Source organism: Myxocyprinus asiaticus, chromosome 31 (genome assembly GCF_019703515.2).
Source record: "Myxocyprinus asiaticus isolate MX2 ecotype Aquarium Trade chromosome 31, UBuf_Myxa_2, whole genome shotgun sequence".
NCBI lineage: Eukaryota > Metazoa > Chordata > Actinopteri > Cypriniformes > Catostomidae > Myxocyprinus > Myxocyprinus asiaticus.
In genome coordinates, this window is record NC_059374.1 from 15,710,900 (window position 1) to 15,730,818 (window position 19,919).

At 40.5% G+C, this 19,919-nt stretch overlaps 1 protein-coding gene across 1 annotated transcript in view; it reads right to left on the reverse strand.

The window, feature by feature from the left end:
- The window catches only part of scn4ba (sodium channel, voltage-gated, type IV, beta a), a 79,820-nt gene that overhangs the window by 17,677 nt on the left and 42,224 nt on the right, over window positions 1-19,919 (reverse strand). Inside the window, exons 2-3 of the mRNA XM_051665537.1 lie at window positions 10,025-10,188; window positions 1,328-1,547 (exon numbers count right to left, since the gene is read on the reverse strand). Coding sequence (XP_051521497.1) covers window positions 1,328-1,547; window positions 10,025-10,188 — 384 coding nt within the window. The remainder of the gene's footprint in view (window positions 1-1,327; window positions 1,548-10,024; window positions 10,189-19,919) is intronic.

The window sequence follows — 19,919 nt, forward strand, 5'->3', positions numbered from 1 at the left end:
CTTTATTCAGTTTTTTTAATGCCTGATAGAAAAGTATCTACCTTTGTAGAGCAATACAATACTTTAGGCAATTGCAGAATAGTCCCATTAGTCACATATACACTTCAGAATATTGAGTACACAACTATTTCTGGGCTAAAAAGATACAAGAACCAATCCATGCAGAACATTGCATCTCAAAAGGAGTACAATGTGCCCCACTACGCACTACTTTGGCCCCTGTACTGAAATAGTTACCCAACCCTGGTTTAGATAGAATCTGACTTTCTTTGCATTTTCTTTGCTGATTTTGTTGAAAAACCTACACAATTTTGCAGAATGGAATTAAACAAGGTTAAATGTGTTAAACTGAGTTGAGAGTGTTGCAGTTTTAATGGCTGCTGAAGTATCATCTAAAGCTAAAATATTTTATAAACAAATACAATGTGGGAATGTGTGGACATTTGTGAATGATGTGTGTTCTAATTCTGCAGAAATCTGCATAGATTCCAAATGGCTTTGAGTGATTTTAGTGCAATATGATGCATGTTTAATGTCTCACATGAATGTTTTCAGTATGTTTTATCTCTTATACTTGTATGAATGTTTAGAATAAATAAATAATACGGCATGCAGTTGCCCTAAACAAAATATGTTTTCCCCAATTTGGAATGCCCAATACCCAATGCGCTCTAAGTCCTCGTGGTGGCGTAGTGACTCGCCTCAATCCGTTTGGTGGAGGACGAATCTCAGTTGCCTCCGTGTCTGAGACCACCAATCCATGCATCTTATCATGTGGCTTGTTGAGCGCGTTACCGCGGAGACATAGTGCATGTGGAGGTTTCACACTATTCTCCGCGGCATCCACGCACAACTCGCCACGTGCCCCGCCAAGAGCGAGAACCACATTATAGCGACCACGAGGAGGTTACCCCATGTGACTCTACCCTCCCTAGCAACCGGGCCAATTTGGTTGCTTAGGAGACCTGGCTGGAGTCACTCAGCATGCCCTGGATTCGAACTCACGACTCCAGGGGTGGTAGTCAGCGTCTTTACTCGCTTAGCTACCCAGGCCCCAACAAAATATGTTTTTTAATGTAAATTCTATAAATAGAAATTAATAATTGTTCAATCAAGGGAAATAATCGACAATCATGATTTTTGTCAAAATTGTGCAGCTCTAATTAAGAGATCTATACAGTATATGAAGAGTATACATATATATATATATATATATATATATATATATATATATATATATATATATATATATATATATATATATATATATGTATGTATATAGTGTTGGTTTTTAGTCCTGTCTAAGCTGGTGTAAATGGACACTCACATTCATCCACTACATAAAGAGAGAAAACTGCACTGTGGTTACGGCCCTTCTCCTTGGGGTTGATGGCGAAGCAGATGTAATCTCCCTGGTCCTCGAAGGTGACGTTATGCAGCAGGATGGAGATGTTGCTATCCTTACTGGAGCCAACAAACACCACTCGCTCATGATAGATTTTCACATGAGGTTCTATTCCTTCTGCTGGTATAACTGCCTCACAGAGCTGACAGAGAGAATGAGAGACAGCATCACTGGAGATAAAGTGATACAGAAAAGTAGTTGGACTCTTAAGTCACCCTTTAAAATTTATGAATGTCATTACATTACACAAAAAATATGTAAAGTTTCTCGAGGCACCCTTTAGGGTTCCTCAGATCCCACACTGGCAGAACCCTCAAGAGAACCTCTAGACTTCTCTATTAAGTTCACTGAGAAACTAAAGACTTCTTCAGTGACCCCATCCCCCCATTTCATAAAATGTTTTTGTTTTTAGGTTTTTATGGATAAAAAAAAATTATATGCACTCACATGAGATGAAAAATACAGTCATATCAGTCTAACCCTGTATGGTATGCATTATGTTCTAACAATGGAATATTGTTTTCCCCATTTGATGTTCTGACATAAAATAACCCTGATAACAAAAATAAAAATACAACTTTTAAATAAATAAATAAACAATTGGGAAATCAAAATGGAAAATGGCCCAAAAACTAGTTTTGGTCACATTTTATATTAGGTGGCCTTAATTACTATGTACTAACATTAAATACATACAAGACAATGCATTTACTGTGTAACTACACATTGCTCTGCAAAATTCCCACATTTGCTGCTACTGAGGTTGAGGAACTGTTAGGTTTAAGTTAGGTTAGGGGTAAATTTAACAGTGTAACTACAAATGTAATTAAATGCAGTACTTTAAATGTAGTTACAATGCAACAACATGTATGTACATATTAAGTACATTGTATCAAATGGTTAAGTACATAGTAGTTAAAGCCACCTAATATAAAGTGGATCCCTAGTTTTTCTTAAAAATTCTTTTTTTTTCTTTAATAAGTATTTTATTAAATGAAATATTTTATAGGAATGTAATGATACACAAATTTTATGATACAATACGATGCAGAATCCTCAAGATACAATACGATTATAAAAAAATAAAAATAACTAGCCCACAACATTTTTTCACTTAAAATTATTCAAGGATTCAACATAAATTTATTTTAAATCTTAAGTGACACAACAGTGTCTGACATTATCAACATAAAGCAGAGCTGTATAATAAAATAACTTAAACAACAGCACTGCATTTCTCAGTAGATTGTTATGATAAAAACTGTCATGGTTTTCTTGAGAAAAAAAAATATTTTTCTACATTCAAGTAAATTTAATTTGAATAGCACTTCACAATGCACATCATTTCAAAGCAGCTTTGTAGAAAATCATGTCTTAAAGTCTTAAAGCCCCCAGTGTGCAAGCTAAAGGTGACCGTGGCAAAGAAAAAACGTTGTGATGAACCTGACCTCTGGCTTTCTCTTTATATGTACATAATGTAATATTATCTAGCGGTTTGAGCAAAAACTGATCAGCACACATAATATTTTTGCCCTCTTCCCCCGATTTCACTTTGCATGTACACTTTAGCAGTCTTACCGGTGTTATGGATCATGTTAACTGGGGATGTGAGCGTGCATGTGAATAATTTTACTTGCCTTTTCAGCAGATTCGTTTAAAGTGAGTTGTCAAGGAGCAAAGAAAAGACATTTTGCACATGTTGGTATCATTATTAAACCAAGTTAGTCTGTTCTAATGAATCTGACATTTTAAGAGTGATTTTAACCATCTCACAGGGTAACATGTTGCCCATGTTAATGTGGGACACTGGTTTGAATGGGAACTGGCGATTACACTTGTCAGAGCAGTAATCGCAAGTGGAATTATTTTATTTGCAATACTAAACACTGCAAAAAATGATTTTCAAGACAAGTATTTTTGTCTTGTTTTCTTGTAAAATTATCTAAACATTCTTAAAACATGATTTATTTATTTGTCAAGCAAAATGGGATATTAAGTCTTGTTTTAAGATAAATCTGACAAAATTTAGTGAACTTTAGACTTAAAACAAGAACAAAAAAAAAAAAAAAAAAAAATCTGCCAATGGGGTAAGCAAAATAAACTTGTTTTCGCTTTGAATTAAGTTTATTTTTCTTACCCCAATGGCAAACAGTTTTTTCTTGTTTTAAGAATATATCACACTCAATTTTATTGTATTTCTCTCAAAACAAGACTTAAAAAAATCTTATACCAGTTTGCTTGTCAAGTAAATAAAACACGTTTTAAGAATGTTTCGATATTTTTACTGGAAAACAAGACAAAAATTTTGCTGAAAATGATTTAAAGCATCAAATGCTGATATGTGTCAATAAAATACTTTCAATAGCTTTTATTTCTTTATAATGAATAATGGCTTGATTAACCATATTAGTTTGAGTAACTTTCTCCTACCATTGAAAATTAACAAAGTGAATGAGTAGAGGGACACTGGACAAGTGTGTGCTCATACCTGTTTACATTTCGATGTCAAAATCTGAGAATAATAAGTCTTATGTTGTCGTTTTTATTTTTTTATTTTTTTTTAATAAGCTGGTTTTAGATAGTGATGGGCATCTTGTTGTGCAAGTGATCATGCTCAGTGTCAGCTGGGAGAAGCTGGCTGTTAATTGCAACTTTCTAGCTCTCTTTCTGCCTCAGAAATCCACTGATTTGCGCAGTGATGTTGCCGTAAATAAAATGACATGTTTGATGAACTGTAGCACAGGGATATGACACCTTTTTTTTTTTTGGGCAGATTCGACAAGCTGTAACGTTACAATCTACTTGGCATTTGCCATTGGTCTTCGAGCTCTCAACTCGCCTATGTAGACAAGTCGTTTTGTTTTGCTGTGAACGCTCAAAGCCACCTCTCCGGGGAGGAGACTGTTTTGCAGCTCTTTTGCATATCTTACTTTTAATCACACTTACGTATTTATTTATGTATCATACGATACATATGATATCAAATCGTGAGCTTTGTATCATACATACGATAATCATTGCAATACAATACGATATGATATTTATTTTTACACCCCTAGTATTTATACACTGGGAACACCTATAAACTAAAACTGAGCGAATCATTATCATGCATTCTTCAATATTGTTGTCAATCAGAAATGAGCACTGTGCACTCTTCTTGCCCTTTCCATAAAACGTTGCTGTTAATTGTTATCTAAAAAAAATATATAAAAACCATGATTGTGTTATTTATGAAAAAATGCAATTATATTATGGTAAATATTTCCAAATAAATGCAATAATATAATAGATGACACTATGTATAAAAATTCCCAATCAAAAAACGCGTTAGTAAATTTTATTGTTGTCCAATTTGTGTAGCACTTCAGTAGTCTCTCCTGTAAGGTCTTGGTTTTAGAGACCAAATCAAATGCCATGTGGCTTAAAAACAGCATATTATTGGTTACTTTAAAGATTGCCCTTTCATTTTAAACAATGCATTATGTATTTTTTTTTTTTTTCTGCAATGTGAGAAAGTGAAAGAAAATAAATTGTTGCCATATGGCCACACTGTACCATACAGGGCTAAAATAGTTTTTATTTGACATGGAGCTGAAAACTGCTTATTGTTTCAGCTACATTTTTAATTTTCTTCTTATCTGTATGAAGTTGTGGGTAAATAACTTTATTCATCTACTAAACACTACTTTGGGGCCAGCTGGTAATAAGGCATTACAAAAAATATTTTTAGAAGGATATATTTTGTTTATTTTCATATCATTGATTGAACATAAGCTTATTATTGAATCATTGACATACAGTCCACAGCAATCTATTTTGCAATTAAACTCGTCAATCTGTCCGAAGTAGGATGTGTCTATGTACACATGCATCAGATGGACATTTTTGGATCATCCCAATTAGGTCGCATTATTTTTAGGACGCTGTGTCAAGTTAAACGTAGTTTCATAGTCTGCTCAGTGCTATATACTGTATATACTGTATATATATATATATATATATATATACGCCTGTAAACTAATCCATGCTGCTTTTGTCACACTTTATTTTTTTTACATTAACTTTGGGGTGTGGTACAGTAAATGTTTCTGTAGATGACATTTCTATGGTTTGTAAATATTTGTAAATTCCATTAGATTATTATTATTATTATTATTTGTTTATATTATATTACGATTAAAAAATAATTGCTGTTACTAAAGAGCTATTTATTACACTCTCTATTTTATTACTATGGCACCCCAGTCGGTAAACGATTTCCACTCTTTTTGTGGAGAAAAAAGAGGAGAACAGGCCATGGCTGGGCTAGCCTGTCCCCATTTTTGGGCAGTCGACTTATCTCCAAGGTACAGGGGACCGTTCGACACCCGTAGGAGCATTGGGGGAGGTTACATGTTGGCCTGGTGCGCTGGCTATGAGGCACACAGTGGTCTGCCCGTCTCGCACCGCCAGTCCACGTAACACAGTTCAGCTAGTTGTGGCATTTCGTATAGTTTATATATATATATATATATATCTATATATATGTATATACGCCTGTAAACTAATCCACGCTGTTTTTGGCACACTTTATTTTTTTTACATTAACTTTGGGGTGTGGTACAGTAGATGTTTCTGTAGATGGCATTTCTATGGTTTGTATATATATTTGTCAATTCCATTAGATTATTATCATTATTTTTTGTTTATGCTTTATATTACGATTAAAAAAAATTGCTGTTACTAAAGAGCTATTTATTACACTCTCTATTTTATTACTGGCTCTTGAATAATTATTTTAAAAGCTTGAAGCAATGTTTAGTTAAGAAACAATTGAAGGCTACAGTAATGTTTAATGTGTTTGTTCATGTGTTTCATGTCATGTGGTCACCTGGTCATGTGATTTTATGTTTCCCCTTCATGTTCATGTGTCTTGTTTTCATTGGTTTATTGTCTAGTTACCTTGTTATCAGTTCTGTCTTATCATTGGTTAACTTGTTTGTCTTGTTACCCTTGTCCATGTACTTAGGCCTCATGTTTGCCATTGCCATTGTTTGTGTAATGCTGGTTCAAGTCTAGTCATGTTTATGCCAAGTTCATAGTCTAGTTAAGTAGTTCATGTTTTTGTATTTGTTCACGTTTGTAGTTAGGGTTTCTGGATATCACGTTTGTAAATAAAATGTCCTGGTTACTTTCGTAACCTCTGTTCCCTGATGGAGGGAATGAGACGTTGTGTCGATGTAGTGACACTAGAGGTCACTCTTGGGAGCCCCAAACACCTCTGATCTTTGAGAAAAGGCCAATGGGAAATGGTGAATGGAATTTGCATGCCACTCCCCCGGACATACGGGTATAAAAGGAGCTGGCTTGCAACCACTCATTCAGGTTTTGTGCTGAGGAGCCGAGACAAAGTCCCGGCCATTGCAGCGGGTAGTTCAGTGTTGTGGCAAGAGGGACACAACTTCTCGTTCCCTCCATCAAGTAACCAGGACGTTCCCTATCTGTCACTCACTTGACGTTGTGTCGATGTAGTGACACTAGGGGTCCCTATACGAAATGCCACAACTAGCTGAACTGTGTTACGTGGACTGGCGGTGCGAGATGGGCAGACCACTGTGTGCCTCGTAGCCACTGCACCAGGCCAACATGTAACCTCCCCCAATGCTCGTACGAGCGTCGAACGGTCCCCTGTACCTTGGGGATAAGTCGACTGCCCAAAAATGGGGACATCTCCTCTTTTTTCTCCCCAAAAAGAGTGGAAATCATTACTGACTGGGGTGCCATAAGTGTCCATGTCGAGGGGGTGTCACTCCCAAGGGGAAGACACCGTGGAGACCACACCCTGCCCGGGGGGGGTTTGAGTGGGAATACGTCACATGGTCTTACCAAGTTTTGTCAGAAGTTTATCATGTGGAAAATATCTTGTGGTAGTTCTTACCCGAGAGGGAAGGAGCTCTACAGACACGGTGACCAGGGGCAGGGGTCTCTGCCCATGGAAGACGCAGTTTACTAAGAGGGAAACAATTTTGTAGAAGATACATCACACGAGGTTACCTATGGGGAACCAGTGCATGTGGAGCACCTATCCCAGTACAGGGCCTAGTTAGCACACATACTGGGCCAGCAGGGAGTTTCTCCACAAACCCACCTGCCACAGGGCTAAGGAGGACAGTCATCCAGGGTCCACAACTCGTGAACACGACTGGGAGTCAAAGCGCACATCTTCACCTCGGGGAGGGGAAAGGCGCTATGCACAAGCGGTACACCCGGCTAGCTGTCCCGGAACTTACCTGCTCATACCTGACAACACACGAGACGAGACCGGCTCAACCCGAGATTGTAAAACCTCGCAATGGTGTTAGGTGTTGCCCAGCCCGCTGCTCTGCAGATGTCTGCTAAAAAGGTGCCATTGGTCAGGGCCCAGGAGGCTGCCACACTCCTAGTAGAGTGGGCTCGCAGCCCCAAGGGGGGCGGCACGTCCTGGGCGTGATATGCCATCGTGATGGCATCAATGACCCAGTGGGCGATCCTCTGTTTGGAGACAGTGCTCCCTTTCCACTGTCTGCCAAAGCAGACAAAGAGCTGCTCAGAGCTTATAAAGCTCTGCGTGCGATCCAAATAGATGCGCAAAGCATGCACTGCACATAGCAATGCCAAGGCTGGGTCTGCCTCCTCCTGGGGCAGCACATGCAGGTTCACCACCTGATCCCTGAAGGGGGTCGTGGGAACCTTGGGCACATAGCCCAGTCGGGGTCTCAGGATCACATAAGAGTAGCCCGGACCGAACTCCAGGCACGTTTTGCTGACAGAGAATACCTGCAGGTCCCCTAGCCTCTTGATGGATGTGAGCGCAGTCAGGAGGGCAGTTTTCAAAGAGGGTGCCTTTAGCTCAACTGACTCCAGGGGCTCGAATGGAGCTCCCCATAGGCCCTGAAGGACCACAGAGAGGTCCCACGAGGGAATGAGGCATAGTCTGGGGGGATTCAACCTCCTTGCATCTCTCAGGAACCTGATGATCAAGTCGTGCTTCCCCAAGTACTTACCGTCTACTGCATCGTGATGTGCTGATATAGCGGCTACATACACCTTCAAGGTGGAGGGGGACAGCCGCCCCTCCAGCCTCTCCTACAGGAAGGAATGCACCGATCCAACTGCGCATTTTTGGGGATCTTTGTGTCAGGAAGAACACCACTTAGCGAACAGACGCCACTTCAAGGCATACAGGTGCCTCGTAGAGGGGGCCCTAGCCTGAGTGATCGTGTCTACCACTGCAGATGGTACGCCACTTAGGTCTTCCATGTCCCGTCCAGGGGCCAGACGTGGAGATTCCAGAGGTCTGGTCACGGGTGCCAGATGGTGCCCCATCCCTGAAAAAGGTCCTTCCTCAGGGGAATTCGCCGGGGGGGGGGGGGTGCGCTGTTGCGAGGAGCATGAGGTCTGAGTGGGCCAGTAGGGTGCTACTAGGACGACCTGCTCCTCGTCCTCCCTGACCTTGCACAGGGTTTGTACGAGTAGGCTCACTGGGGGAAACGCATACTTGCATAGTCCCAGGGGCCAGCTGTGTGCCAGCATGTCTGTACCGAGGGGGGCCTCGGTCAGGGCGTACCAAAGCGGGCAGTGGGAGGATTTCTGGGAAGCGAACAGGTCTACCTACACTGGGCAAATTCCTCAACGGTGTCGCCAAATAGGCCTCTTAAGAAAGAAAGTCACGACTGCAACGTTGCCATAGTCATGTTCTCGCAATGAGGACATGACCCGTCCATGAACGATGTCTGTGCGTGGGCAGCGCCCAAACACGTAAGACAATGATCATGGCCGTCAGAAGTGGAGAGGTAACGACCGCAACCAGGAATTATACAAAAACAGAAAGGCATCTTTAAAAAGACGCTCCCATAAGAGCCACTCTTTTAGAAGAAGAAAATATACTCTTTTCAGAGAGAAGAATATACTCTTTCAGCCTGCCGAAGCGCCCAGGGGCGTTCTCTGCACTGCACCGGTGCAGAGAGGGAGAAGCCGCTGAAATGTGCCGTGAATCCAGCAGATGAAATGAATGAACTCAGCAGAAGAATTCAGCTCAATGCATAGAACCGCTCTGCTCCGAAGAGAAAATCTGAATGAGTGGTTGCAAGCCAGCTCCTTTGATACCCGTATGTCCGGGGGAGTGGCATGCAAATTCCACTCACCTATTCCCAATGGCCTTTTCTCAAAGATCAGAGGTGTTTGGGGCTCCCAAGAGTGACCCCTAGTGTCACTACATCGACACAACGTCGAGTGAGTGACAGATAGGGGACTGCACTTGGGTTCATCACACATCGTCATCTCTTCACCTACGTTACAGATACATTGTTTATATTTAATTTGTTAATATTAATATTAAACTTTTTCAATAGCATATTTGTTTGTTTAATCATTTTTCAGTGGTTGGGGTACCGTGGGGTAAAACACTATTAAGGGGTGCCGTAGTTTAAAAAAAGTCTGGAAACAACGTTTTGTGTCCACTGTATCTATTAAAGAATGTCCTCTTGTTTGTATATACATTTGGATCTTATATGATCTTTTCCTGATTAGAAATGCAACATGTTGGAGTATTCTGCTTAGTGTTCAGATAAAATCAGCAGAGACTGCTGGGTGTCTCACCTTAATCAATGTCCCATTGTCCTTGTACTGCCAGTTAAAGTAAAGGTTTTTAATGCCGATGCAGCTTGAGTAAGTGCAGGGTAAGAGGACTGAACTTCCATTCATCACTTCAACGAAATTAACCTTCCCTGTATTCACCTCCAATGCCTGAGCATACCATACTCCTAAGAGAGAAAGAGAGAGAGAGAGAGAGAGAGAGAGAGAGAGAGAGAGAGAGAGAGAGAGAGAGAGGGTTGATCACCACTTAACAGAAAGCCAGTAAACGGTTTGCATGCAAACAAGGACACACTGCAGTTACTACACCAAAAGAGATACGAGGCACTAGCGTCACCAAATGGAATTGCAAAAATAATGATCACTTTTTAAAAGCAGATTCCAGAACACTTCCATTCCATTTGATGTACAAACAGATAGTCTTTTGTGCATTACTGGATGGGTTATACATCAAATTGCCTTATTCTTCTGTTAGAAAAAATGGAAGCTACTCCAGAGTAAAATCCAAATGTTTATTGTGAAGAAAGTATGTTTATGTGAGGTGTGTGTATGGTTTCTGTTAAACTGAAATAAATATAACAAATATTTGTAAAAATACAAATGCAAAAATTCAGCAATGTAACCCGTATAATACAGCAGTAATCAAGAATATGAACATCTATCAGAAACTTTAAGGACAAAATGCAGTCATATCAAAGCGAGCGAGTCTGTCGCTGCTGCAGGTGCTGGTTACACAAGCACTGAAGCACACAATCTCTACATAGACACCTGCAGGTGTGCTCATTATAATATTGAAGTGCTTATATGCTGATCAAGCACTAAATAACTTTTTCATTCACAAAAATATTAAACTTGTGAAGATAAATAAAAACTTCTGATAATAAAATAACTGGAAGATCCATTGAGCGGATGATTATTAAAGGCACTCACACTACACTTTGTGCTCCATTCACTCCCATTCAAATGCATCAGAACGCGAGACACTGAAAACGCAGCTAATGCGAAGAAATTTCGTACTCCACTGCATCCAAGAATTCAAATTTGGCAAACTCTGACCTGCGAATCAGGATGATGAGAGGACGCATGCCCAATAGAAGATTGAAATGTCACAAGCTGACCTCTTGGCTCAATACAAAGAACACATATCTGCATATTTTATTGTTGCAGGAAAGTGAGTAGATAAAATATTTTAACATTTTAAATATAATATTATTAGTTATTTGTGTTTTATTATTTACTTACACCAGAAGCCCTCCTGCATGATATCACATACATTGGTGCGTTGCATCATCCGCATGCTCAAAGCCTATTGTGATCGCCATGGCCGGCACTAGCTATAGGCAGAGTAGGCAATTGTCTAAGGCATCCACATTAAGGGGGGGCCTCCAAATCCCACAAAGGTTGGTCAGACCCCCACCCCTGGACGGACAGCAAAAACATTGTCGGTCGGACCATTCACCCATGTAATGTATTTATTCAATTTGAAATTAAAACTGCTTAATTCTATTCTAAGTAATTTTATAAAGCCTGGACAGCACGCAGGGGCGTAGATTCCAGGGGGGATGGGGGGGGGTAACCCCCTCAATAATCAAAACAAGCAAGTACCCCCCAATGTACAAGCCATATCTATGCCCTTGACAGCGCGTGTTAATTAGATGGCCAGACTGCTGCAGGTTATACTGTACATGTTTGATTTATTATTCAGGAACTCAGTGTTAATACATTTGGGGAAAATAAAAAAAAATATATTTTTATATATATATATATATATATATATATATATATATATATATATATATATAGAATTAAGCAAAAATATTGGCACATTTGTTAAATATGGTTGTGAAAAATATGTCTTTATTGTTTATCCTTTTGCTCTTTCATTCAAAATATTCACAAAAATATATCCTCTAATAGATATCACAAGTTTGATAAAAAAAAAAAAAAACTAATATTTTTGTCAAATATATGTGTGGCACAATTATTGGCACCCTTTTATTCAATACTTTGTGCAACCTCCCTTTGCCAAGATAACAACTCTGAGTCTTCTCCTATAATGCATAATGAGGTTGAAGAACACATGGCAAGGGAGCTGAAACCATTCCTCCATACAGAATCTCTCCAGATCCTTCAAATTCCGAGGACCACATGGTGGACTCTCATCTTCAGTTCACCCCACAGGTTTTCTATGGGGTTCAGGTCAGGAGACTGAGATGGCCATGGCAGAACATTGATTTTGTGGTCAGTGAACCATTTTTGTGTTGATTTTGATGTATGTTTTGGATCATTGTCTTGCTGGAAGATCCAACCAGGGCCCATTTTAAGCTTTCTGGCTGAGGCAGTCAGGTTGTGATTTTTTTATTTGATAGAGTCCATGATGCCATGTATCCGAACAAGATGTCCAGGACCTTTGGCATAAAAAACAGCCCCACAACATTAAAGATCCACCACCATATTTAACCGTGGCCATGAGGTACTTTTCCATATGGCTACCTCTCTGTGTGCGCCAAACCCATCTCTTGTGTTTGCTGCCAAAAAGCTCTATTTTTGTTTTATCTGACCACAGAACCTGGTCCCATTTGAAGTTCTAGTAGTGTCTGGCAAACTGAAGATGCTTGAATTTGTTGTTGAATGAGAGCAGAGGCATTTTTCTTGAAACCCTCCCAAACAGCTTGTTGTGATGTAGGTGACGTCTGATTGTAGTTTTGGAAACATTCTGACCTCAAGACACAGCAAATTTCTGTAATTCTTCAGCTTTGATCCTTGGAGAATTTTTGGCCACTGGAACCATCCTCCTCACCATGCTTGGAGACAATATAGACACGCTTCCTCTTCCAGGTCGATTCTTAACAAATCCAGTTGATTGGAACTTCTTAACTATTGCCCTGATGGTGGAAATGTGTATTTTTAATGCTTTAGCTATTTTCTTATATCCATTTTCCATTTTGTGAAGCTCAACTACCTTTTGCCGCACATCATAACTTTATTCTTTGGTCTTACCCATTGTGATAGATGACTAAGGGAATTTGGCTTGTGTGTTACTTCATATTTATACCCCTCAGGAACAGGAAGTCATGGCTGAACAATTTAATGTTCCTAGTCACCCAGGTGTACTACAAAATGTAAAATGTGAATGTGAATATACTTCAGATATATTTTACTCTTAAGAATGTCTAGGGGTGCCAGTAATTGTGCCATACATATATTTGACAATAATATTAGTTTTTTGATAAAACTTTTGTTGTGTTTGCAATTATTTGATATCCATTAGAGGATATATTTTTGTGAATATTTTGAATGAAAGATCAAAAGGATAAACAATAGACATATTTTTCACAGCCTTCTTTGCTCATATTTATCAAGGTGCAAATAGTTTTGGCCACCACTGTTTGTGTGTGTGTGTATGTGTGTGTATATATATATATATATATATATATATATATATATATATATATATATATATATATATATATATATATATACACACAAACAGTGGTGGCCAAAACTATCTCTCTCTCTCTCTCTCTCTCTCTCTCTCTCTCTCTCTCTCTCTCTCTCTCTCTATATATATATATAGAGAGAGAGAGAGAGAGAGAGAGAGAGAGAGAGAGAGAGAGGCAAATTTCAGCAAATTATCCATTTGAGATTTGTTAATATGGCCAAATAACGGCAAAAACATAATTTATTGTTTTAATCAACTGAACTGACAGCCCTAAAAAGCAGAAGTAATCTGCCTTCCCATGAATAAACCTCTGCATGTAGGTGTGCTGAATGCTGAAACCGGAAGTGTCTAAGAACTATATTGAATGAGGAAGCAGTTGCACAAGTAGTCCATCGTTTTTCATGTTCAAGATCATGTTGACATATTTTTGTGTCTTAGCTAATTAAAGTCCCCTTTATTTTACCAGTGTTGCAGGACTCTTATTTTGAAGTGTCTACCATTCTTTAGTGAGTGAAAAGGTTTAGGTGATTTTAGTTAATCCTTCACTATTTTGTGTATTACTTACAAAAGAGTTGTGAGTTAATGTTTTTTTATAAGCATCCCCGAAGAGGATAAGTACATTTAAAAATCAACTGTTAGTTGGTTTTGTGATATGTTGTTGAATCTTGCACTTAAACTTTGTATGGAGATTTGTCTAATATGACAACACCATGATACAATATTAAGATGGAGACATAGATTATAATCACATTTAAAATGACCTAAAATCATGTTATCTCTATAACCATATATGAGAAGTGTATGTTTTGTTGTTACTCTGAAATGCACAGTTCATGTAATAATATGGAAGATGCAACACAGCAAATAAAATTAGTTTAATGGAAAGGATTTTATGTATTTGTATTTTTGTTTCACCCTTCAGCTCTCTTGTGGTATATGGCATTGGTTAGTGGTTAGCCCTCCATCACTTTTAATCGGTAAGTATGTGTCATACATTTGACTGAAGAGAGCGAGATCTCAGCAAAACAGTCTGCATGTGTGACACCCTCGGCCAAAACAAGTTTTTTGAGTCTGCTAGTGTAGAGCCAGCTTTAACAAAAACTAGCTTTTGATGGATCTGCAGAATCAGTACTCTAAAATCATCAGTCAAATCTTGCCCATTATTTGGATGGGGTCTGCAACAGCACCTAAATTTACCTTAAAGGTGCACTCAGTAACTTTTTTCTTTGTGTTATCTTGGACTGGCACTGACACCTAGTGGCTTGGTTGCAGCATAAATTAAAATGAACAGTTCCCTATCTGTCACTCACTTGACGTTGTGTCGATGTAGTGACACTAGGGGTCACTCTTGGGAGCCCGAAACACCTCTGATCTTTGAAAAAAGGCCAATGAGAATTGGCGAGTGGAATTTGCATGCCACTCCACCGGACATACAGGTATAAAAGGAGCTGGCATGCAACCACTCATTCAGATTTTCTCTTCGGAGCCGAGCGGTTGCATTCAGTGCTCTGAATACAATTCCTCTAGAAAAACTCACCTCGCTAAAGACTGCTGGATTTGACGGTGCATTTCAGCGACTTCTCCCCCTCTGTGCCTGTGCAGTGCAGAGAATGCCCCTGGGTGCTTCGGCAGACCAAAAAAAAAGTATATTCTGAAAAGAGTATATTTTCTATTCATAAAAGAGCGGCACACACGGAACATCTTTTTAAAGATGCCTTTCCGTTTGTGTGTTATTTCTGGTTGCGGTCGCTATCTCTCCGCTTCCGATGGCCACGATCGCTGTCTTACGTGTCTGGGTGCTGCCCATGCGGAGACATCGTTCATGGTTGGATCATGTCCTCATTGCGAGAACATGACCATGGCAATGTTGCAGTCACAGCTTGCATTCGTAAGAAAGCAAGCCACCCCAGCGGCTCCCCGCCTCGGTCCTTCTACCTACAGGTATGAGGCTGTGCCGGTTAGCACTAGGGGCGATTTGGGGACCTCAATGGGACCACCTCCAGCGGGTATCCCCCCACAGACCTCCCATTCCCCAGCACGCTTGCTTGCCCCGATCATGTGCTCGGACGAGATCGCCGGCTCATCTCAGGGCAGGTTCGACATCTCGTTTGGCACCCCAGAAGATGATGAGTAATCGAGCGCAGCATCGGAGAGCGGGCTTGTCCCGTCTGACACTGAGGCTTCAGCTGGGCTTCCTCCTTTGGGAACGGTCGCCCAGTCTCAGGCTGACGCGGAAATGATGGACATGCTTTCCCAGGCGGCCGTGAGTGTCGGGCTAGAGTGGAACCCACCGCTTTCCCCTTAACCCAACGTGGAGGACTTAAGTGGCCTACCGCCCATGGTGCTAGACACGATCACTCAGGCTAGGGGTCCCTCTACGAGGCACCTGTATGCCACGAAGTGGCATCTGTTCGCTAAATGGTATTCTTCCCGATGGGAAGACCCCTAGAGATGCTCAGTCGGATCGTTCGGATCCTTCCTGCAGGAGAGGTTGGAGGTGCGGCTGTCCCCCTCCACCTTGAAGGTGTATGTAGCCGCTATTTCAGCTCATCACGATGCAGTAGATGGTAAGTACTTGGGGAAGCATGACTTGATCATCAGATTCCTGAGAGGCACTAGGAGGTTGAATCCCTCTAGACCATGCCTCGTTCCCCCATGGGACCACTTTGTAGTCCTTCAGGGTCTACGGAGAGCTCCCTTTGAGCCCTTGGGGTCATTTGAGCTTAAGGCACTCTCTTTCAAGACTGCCCTCCTGACTGCGCCCACTTCCATCAAGAGGGTAGGGGACCTGCAAGCATTCTCTGTCAGCGAATGGTGCCTGGATTTCAGTCTGGGTTACTCTCACGTGATCTTGAAACCCTGACCGGGCTATGTGCCCAAGGTTCCCATGACCCCTTTTAGGGATCAGGTGGTGAACCTGCAAGCGCTGCCTCAGGAGGAGGCAGACCCAGCCTTGGCGTTGCTGTGTCTGGTGCGAGATTTACGCATCTATTTGGATCACACGCAGAGCTTTAGAAGCTCCGAGCAGCTCTTTGTCTGCTTTGGTGGACAGCGTAAAGGAAGCGCTGTCTCCAAACAGAGGATCGCCCACTGGGTCATTGACGCCATCGCTATGGCATATCAAGCTCAGGACATGCCACCCCCTGCGGGGTTACAAGCCCACTCCACCAGGAGTGTGGCGGCCTCCTGGGCCCTTGCCAATTTTGTCCCGTGTAGTGGCAGGCACAAGCAGGTAAGTTCCGGGACAGCTGGCTGGGTGTACCACATGTGCATAGCATCTTTCCCCTCCCTTGAGGGGAAGACATGTGCTCTTGACTCCCAGTAGTGTTCACAGACTGTGATCCCTGGGTGACTTCCTCCTTAGCCCTGTGGCAGTCGAGTTTGCGGAGAAACTTGCTGTCGGCTCAGTAAGTGTGCTGGTAAGGCCCTGTACTGAGTTAGGTGCTCCGCATGCGGTGGTTCCCCATAGGTAACCCCATGTGTTTTATCTTCCGTAAAATAGTTTCCCTCTTGGTAAACTATGTCTTCCTTGACCAGAGGGCCCTCTGCTCGAGACGTTGTGTCCCTCTTGACACAACGCTGAACTACCCGCTGAAATGGCCGGGACCTGGTCTCGGCTCCTCAGCACAAAACCTGAATGAGTGGTTGCATGCCAGCACCTTTTATACCCATATGTCCGGGGGAGTGGCATGCAAATTCCACTTGCCAATCCTCATTGGCCTTTTTTCAAAGATCAGAGGTGTTTGGGGCTCCCAAGAGTGACCCCTAGTGTCACTACATTGACACAACATCTCATTCCCTCCATCAGGGAACGGAGGTTACAAAAGTAACCAGGACGTTTTCAGTTTCGGATGCCATTGTAGAAAGTTAGTATTCACAGTCAGCCATGATAACTTTAATCAATGAGTGAAAGTGTCAAATAACAGGACAGTTACTGAGATTAAGCAATTAGTATTCGACTGGTCATGTGTTTCTAACATGACAACCCCCCCCCCATGTGTGGACCGTCTCCATGGAGAATAAAACAGCTTTTATAAGGTTACTGATATGACTGGTGTCTTAATTTTAATGTTTTAAAATATATTACAATTCATATCTTTAGGAGTTAAACTTTTGTGCACCTTTAAACTTATACTGTAGTATGCAAATGTGTCATCTATGTGAATGTTTATACATTCCATGTTTTTTTCATACAATTGAGTGGATTTCCACTTCTAATTTCTGTGTGTGCGTTTACAAAGGCTGTAAGTGCTAGTGTGGTTCTACTGTATCTACACTCCTGGGCAAGCAAAATTGGCAGGGCCCAAAATGGCAAAACATTACACTTTTACTGGTCTTAACTACAAATCATTGGTCAGGAAATTAGCAAGAATTAACAAATAGATAAAGTAACTTAGTTTACCCACAAGGCTTAAACATTTAAAGAAATCATAGGGGAAAAACTCCTTTGAGTTCTTTAAATGTTTAAAAGCCTTGTGGGTAAACTTGCAGACAGCTTTTTACAGAAAGAAGAGTCAGTGTTGTTCCACTCAGTGTTGATGGCTTCAAACAGTTGATGAGTAGATGAAAACTCTGACCAAGCCAAAACAGCCTGATGGACTTGTTCTCAAGCCACTTCTTAGTGGTCTTTTCAGGGTGGGCATGAGCATTGTCTTGGTGAAAAATAACATCTTTAGAAAACAACTTTTGAACTGTGGAAAGCAAGCATTTCTGCAATATTCTCCTGTACTCCAAATCATTAATAGACTTTTCACAGTGAAGCAGATCACCAGTACCAGGAGCTGAAAAGGCTCCCACAACTTCCTCCATGCTTCACTGTGGTAGAGATGCATTCACCATTGTATTTTTCACCAGATCTTCAAAGACACCTCTCTGGAGCATCACCATGCAACTCAAATCGTGATTCATCACTCCACACAACTCTGCTGAACCACTCGGAATCAAACTTTCTATATTCTGCCAAAAAATTACTTTTTCTTTGTGGTTTTTCTGAGACAGCAATGGCTTTTTAACACATCTTCTAGACACGAAACCTACATTAGAGTTTCTGACAGCAACACCTGCATGACATTTTTTCTTTTTTGGAGCAGTTTTTCTCACTCCTGTATACAACACTGTATATTGTGGATCTCTCCCTGCTCTGTCACTCCTGGTTGGTCTGCATCAGGTCTAATCTTTTTAAGAAAAAATAAAATAAAATAAAACATCCCAGGAGATATTTTCAGAAAATGTGTACACCGAGACATGTGCTAGTTTGAATTTTATATAAAACATTTTAATTATTATCATGATTTTGTCTTTGCATACAAGAAGACTATAAGTAAATTTTCCTGTTTCCAGCTTTTTCCCAAACAGTTCACTGCAGCAAATGTTAATGAGCAAATAGTGGCACAGAAGTGCACCAGGAGTGCATTTGTTTAATTCTTGATAATTTCCTGACCAGTGATTTGTTGTGAAGATCATTAAAAGCTTAATGTTTTGCCATTTTGGGCTTGGCCCATTTTATTTTATTTTTTGTCATGTTTTTTGACTACACTGACAATACAAATGCATTGCACAAGTGTCTAATTGATGGGTGTGTTTTTACTGGAACATGGAACGAGTGTTAACATTACTTGTTGCTGGAAATTTGTTGCATCATCTCTAATTAGAACACTGTGTTAGGGCATTGTCTCATCTGCAATATGTTGCTAAAGACCTATGAGAGGAAGGGAGAGGCAGTTCTTGGTGAACCACATACTCCAGCACTTTTTGTATTGCTTGCCCACTTATAAACTGTAATTTTCTTTTCTTTTCTTTTCTTTTCTTTTTTTCTTTTTCTTTTTCTTTTCTTCTTTTTTATTTTATTTTTTTTTTTTTACAACAGAACCACCAAATGGATATAATCTTCAAAAAAGGGCTCAAGTGGCTTACTCTAAGTCAGTGAATGTGACTGGTTTATTCTGCTGAGGTTTTCATATATATCAAGAGAGCAGCTGTTACAGAGATGCCTTAGGACAGAGGTTATTAGTGTCTTTAACTATGTGCTAATATGCTAACACATAGCACAATAATGTTAAAACTGTGTGCATACAAAACATAGTGGAAAAAGATGCAAAGCTGTGATTGTAGAGAGAAAAAAAGGTATGAGAGGGAGAGTTGTTTTTTGACCCCTGCTCTGGTATTCTTAGCATGTATCTGAGGGTCATTGCAGGAAAGACTATGAACAGTGACTATTTTTAAATGCCCACATCCAGTTTCGGTATTTAATTTCACAGTTTGTCTGTGTGTGTGTGTGTGTGTGTTTGAGTGTGGGACAGAGCTTGTGGCATGTAGTGAGATAGCATGTAGTGACAAACACATTTAAGACATAAGGCATTAGATTGTTCGACATCAGACTATTTGCCAACCCAGTTTGATGTTAGAATCGAACAGAATGCACAGTTAAATCGTAAAATGCTGCACTAGAATGTTTGTCTA